General features: G+C 35.0%; 1 protein-coding gene across 1 annotated transcript; it reads right to left on the reverse strand.

Moving 5' to 3' along the window:
• Positions 1–1,230: 1,230 nt before the first annotated feature.
• LOC121994289 (E3 ubiquitin-protein ligase MPSR1-like) lies at positions 1,231–2,177 on the reverse strand. The gene has a single exon (XM_042548378.1). It carries the CDS (start codon positions 2,114–2,116, stop codon positions 1,400–1,402), a length of 717 nt encoding a protein of 238 aa, XP_042404312.1. The 5' UTR covers positions 2,117–2,177; the 3' UTR covers positions 1,231–1,399.
• Positions 2,178–5,235: the final 3,058 nt, after the last annotated feature.

A 5,235-nucleotide genomic window follows, 5' to 3' on the forward strand; every position in this document is an offset into this window, starting at 1 on the left:
ACAAGCCAACAAAAAGTTACATTTCTTCTTTTAAATATTATACTCCTTTTCTATCCATATATATCATATCTACTTTCGTTCACAGTCATCGCCAACTCTACTCAATTCACGTTCTAATATTATTTCATCGAATGCAGCGCGAATTTGTAAATAATAATAACAATAAATAATTTGTAATAAATAAATATATATATATATAATAATAATAATAATATATAATAATACCAGAACACTGTCCCAAGCTTTTTTTTAAAAAAAAATGACAGTAAACGACTGTTCCGGCCGTTACAACGAACAATGCCACTCAAGAAGTCAACTGTCAGCTTTTAATCACAAATAAGTAAACTAAATATGGAAAACTTTAGGCTAGGGGTTAAGGGATTAAATCCGTGGTGTATATGTTTAACTTTGCCTTTCCTACCTTAAATGAGGAATAATTTTAATATAATATGTAAATAATTAATGGTCGAGATATTTATTTATTTTAATTAATATTAAATATTTAATTTTTTAAACCGATTAATCCGGAAAACGATAGATTCGATCCCTCGAAAATTTACCATCAGATAAATCAGGAGACGCTCGATCCGCTTTTCCATGTCCGTTATCCATCCGAAAAAAAATAACCGCAAGTCGTCCGTCGCAGAGAAATTTATTATTGTTTTAAATTTTAATATGACAAATAAAATAAAGTTTTCAGCTTTTGAATATCACCTCTCTTTATCCCTCCATTTTAGGTTTGGTTAGTAAAAACATTGAGAGAATATATTTCAAAGTTATCTTTGATAAAACTAAGAGGATTGGAGCGCGGCATTGGTAAAATGAAAAACAAGTGCAATCTTTGAAAAATCTAAAAATTAGGTAACTTTAATTGAGCCCTTTCGTGAAATTAAAAAGTTGGATGGAGAGAACACCGAACACTTTGAGAAATTCTGAAAGAAGAAAAAATTATTCCAAATTGGTTGAGATTTGTGAATAATTTTGTACCGTTTGGTCTGTTCATGATTATATAGATTTTTCCTCTTTTGTCTTATTTAAGAGTGATATAATTGATTTGGGAGCGACAACTGGAGGTGAGAAGGCAAAGGATTTCAAACAATTATTCTAACACAACGATGAGCTGTGAGCAGATGAACAGAAGAATAGTTAATAGAATCAAATTCATAAATCAAAGAATAGTTAATAGATTCAATTTTTCGATGTTACGGATGGCGGAAGACCGTCGAATGCTTTTGAAAATAAATTTAATATAGAACTCAGGAAAGGAATCGAATCAAACAACAAAAGAATCGATCGACAGATCGAAAAATGAGGTGAAAAGGTCGGATCTTTATTCCAGGCAAAGCACGAAAGAAGCGAGGGAAAAGGAAGACGAAAAGAATGATTTTGACCGACCTGATTACTCGTCTCCACCTCCGCCGCCACCGTCTCCTCCATTTTCCGGTGAAGTTGAGGAGGGTTGGTCGAGATCGCTTGGTGTGCTATTCAGATGGCCTCTGTAGACGATCATGGCCCAGATCCGGCTTCTGCCCCTACGCGTTCCCACCTCGTCGCCTTCCGCTTCGATGCCCTCCTCGCTACCAGCCATCTTCGATCCGGGATCGCCCTCCGTCGGCATCCGGAATCGGCACAAGGGGCAGGACCCGTGCATCGCCAGCCACTTCACGATGCACCCTTCGTGGAATCGATGCCCGCATGGCATCTCCTTCACAGCATCCGACACGTCTCCTCCGCCCACCAACCCGTCCAAGCACACCGAGCAATCTTGTTCCTCTCCCGCAACATCCCGTACCGTCCTCATCGCCTCGATCGACGCCTTGGACGCCGGCGGCGGGCCTCCGCCCAGCCTGGCGCTCTCAGACAACAGCCCCTCCAAGAGCGAGGTGTCCCCCCGCAGAACCACCATGCGCCGAGTCACGGGATCGAAGAGCACGATCCGATACGCCGGCTGGGAATCGTCCGCCGCCGATTCCTGCAGCAGTGAATCCGTCACACGGAGGATGAGCTGGGAGAGGCGAGATAGGCCACCTTCTTCGCCGTCTCTCAGGGCATCTCTGATGCGGCTCTCGAGGCTAGCCTCGGCCGCTGCCGCCGCCGCCTCTCTCTCCGCCGCCATCGCTCGGACTTTTTCCTTTTTTTGTTCCCCCTTTCTTCCGTCTTTCTAAAAATTCGTTTGGAACGTGAAGTGCATGAGTTAAGAAGCCCCCAGGGGCTGGATCAGTTGGTAAGTGGCTGGGAAGTTGTACCATGAAGCAGCAGGTTCGAGTGTCGACGGTTGCAATGTGGGATAATATCCCCGTCTGCCGGCTTAAAGCCTCGAACCCCCAGCCACTTGTCAACCCAGCATTCACCCTGATTAACCCTCCTCCTACATCACCATGGGGCAGGCGTAGGGGGCCGTCGGGGCGGCGGATTCCGCCTTTTTGTACCAAGAAGACTCCAGAAGGCGGAGATAAAGCCACGTAACCACAGTTTTCTGGCCCACTGCCCATCTATCAATTGGGGAACAACGTGGGCCCCGGAGGGTATGGTGTTGGGAACAAACTGCTTCTTGGCGGAGGGTCGAGGAAGTGACATGTGCTTTAAGAGTTGTGTTGTATGAGGATGAACGGCAAAGATCTGGAGCTCTTTTCTAGGGCTGGGGATGATGGTGGAGACCGGATGGTGACGATGAATGAGAGATGTGGGAGCATAAATATGGGCAAAATTAAAAGGAGATTTATTATTATTATTATTATTAATATGTTAAAAAATAAAAAAATTTGTATGTAGTTTCCAATAATAAATAAAATTTTACATATAGTAACCATTGTTAAAAAAATTTATTTACACTTCTTAATTAAATTTATTAATATAATAGATACTCATTTATCTAATTGCTCCTCATATTTTTTTAGACATAAAAAGTTTAAAATTAAATATAATTCTTCTTAAATTTAACATATTAAATTAAAATCTAATATATTTTCATCAAATTGAACACAACTCTATTTTTCTCAATTGAATAAAAAATATACTAGGTTCTCTTCAAATAGCAACTAGATGATGAAAAATACACTAGATTCTCGTGTTAAATTTAAGAGCAATTATATTAAGTGGAAAATAAATTATTATTAATTTTTCACTCCCTAACCAAACATAATAGATATCAATTTACCTAATTACTTCTCATATTTTTTTAGATATAAAAGTCTAAAAATGAATATAATTTCTTTTAAATTTAGCATATTAAATTAAAATATATTATATTTTATATCAAATTAAGCATGACTTTTTTCCAACTGGATGAAAAATATATTAAATTCTTTTTAAATAGTGCTTAATTGGATGAAAATTATACTGGATTCTGTTTAAATGATGCTGAATTTAGGAAGAATTATATTAAGTGGAGAAAATCGTACATAATTTGATAAAAAATATTCTCTATTCTAGTTTAAAGTATTGAATTTAAGAGGAATTATATATATTTTTAGACTTTTTGTATTAAAAAATATAAGAGATAATTAGATAACAATATTTGTATGAGGAAGTTATAGTAAATAAAATTTTATAGATAAAAAGTGAAATAGAAATTTTTTAAAGATGGACATGAGTTGTATTCGGAGATTTTTCTCCAATGTACTCATGGTTATTCTGTCCTAATTATTTTGTATTTAAAAAAAAAAGTAATTCAATTCTTTTATTTAAAAAAAATTACGACATTTTTTATTATGGAGTTAGCAGGAGCCAGGGGCCTCAATTTTCTTGTACAACAGGTAAATAAAAATGGAGGAGAAATGGGGTGAATGCGGGTGAAGACACGGCTGCTCTTTATGGGTGTAAACGAGTGAAGTTGTTTGTAAGTTATTCAGATATATATATATATATATATATATATATATATATATATATATATATATATATATATATATATATATATATATATATATATATATATATATATATATATATATATATATATATTTCTTAATAAATATATTCACAAGCTTGTTAACAAACACGTTCATAAACTTTTAAACAAATATGCTCGTGAGGCAACGGACTAAATATTGCTAATTCAATAATATTTTGGAGCTCGATTCAAACTAGGCTGATTAATTTAATTGAATGAATTTCAATGATTTTTTCTGTCAATGAGATCTGAATAACTTACGAACAAAAGATTTTATGATCCTACGGATTTATATCGCATATCTCGTGTAAATTTAAAAAAAAAATTGATTTGGTTTTTTTTTACTTAATATTATAATTTAATCTTTAAATTTTAATGATAAAATCTTATTGACATAATTAAAATTTAAAAAAAAAAAAAAAAATTGACGTTGTCGCGTACTCGTCCGCTGCATATCTCCCTCTCCCCCTCTATCTCTCTATATATATTTAAAAAAAAATAATGAATAAAAGAAAACTTCTCATTCAATTATATCCATAATAATTTAAGAATATGATTCCGTACAAAGCGTGTCATTTACCTATTCAATCAAAGCCAAAATTCTTTGAGTTGCATCTTAACCTCATTTAATTTATTAATCTTATTTAATTTTTTAAGAATATAATATTAATGGCCTTAAAAAAAAGTTAAATAGGTCATTAATAGGAGCACGAATTCGGAGTAAAATACGATCTCAAGTATGGACCAATTCATTTATACATAGTATTTTATGGACCCCATCTACTATAGATGGAATCTATGTAATTCTATCTATAAACAACCTCTAGTCTTGAAATAAATCAAGGGTTACGATCCAGAGAATTCCGACTATATTAATATAGACCAAATCTTCTAGTCCAAAATAAATGAGACCAGGAGATAGGTCCATGTTCAATTACAGTTGGATCGTAATTACGATCCGATCGTAATTAGTTGCGATCTCTTCATGGGTTCATCGTCCCCATCAAATTATAGTTTGGATCAGAACGAGCGGCCGGAGGCCGTCCAAAGGTCATCCCCTACTCAGCGCCCAATAACCTAGACACTTGCCCACTTCCAACGACCTCCGGTCGTCCGCTCTGACTCAAACTATAACTTGATAAAGACAATGAACCTATAAAAAGATCTCTACTAATTACGAACGGATCATAATTACGATCTAATTGTAATCCCTGATGACCAAGAAATCTTCTCTCCATTAATATTGTTATTTTTTTTCACTTAACACCTAACTTATTGTGATTATAAATATTTAACCTATGTATCATCTGTTCAATAATAATTTATTATCACCTCGGATTATT

The sequence above is a fragment of the Zingiber officinale genome, chromosome 6A (assembly GCF_018446385.1).
Source record: "Zingiber officinale cultivar Zhangliang chromosome 6A, Zo_v1.1, whole genome shotgun sequence".
NCBI lineage: Eukaryota > Viridiplantae > Streptophyta > Magnoliopsida > Zingiberales > Zingiberaceae > Zingiber > Zingiber officinale.

Bases quoted from the DNA above. Each gene is read 5' to 3' on its own strand.
- LOC121994289 (XM_042548378.1), bottom strand. From the start codon at position 2,116: ATGGCGGCGGAGAGAGAGGCGGCGGCGGCAGCGGCCGAGGCTAGCCTC.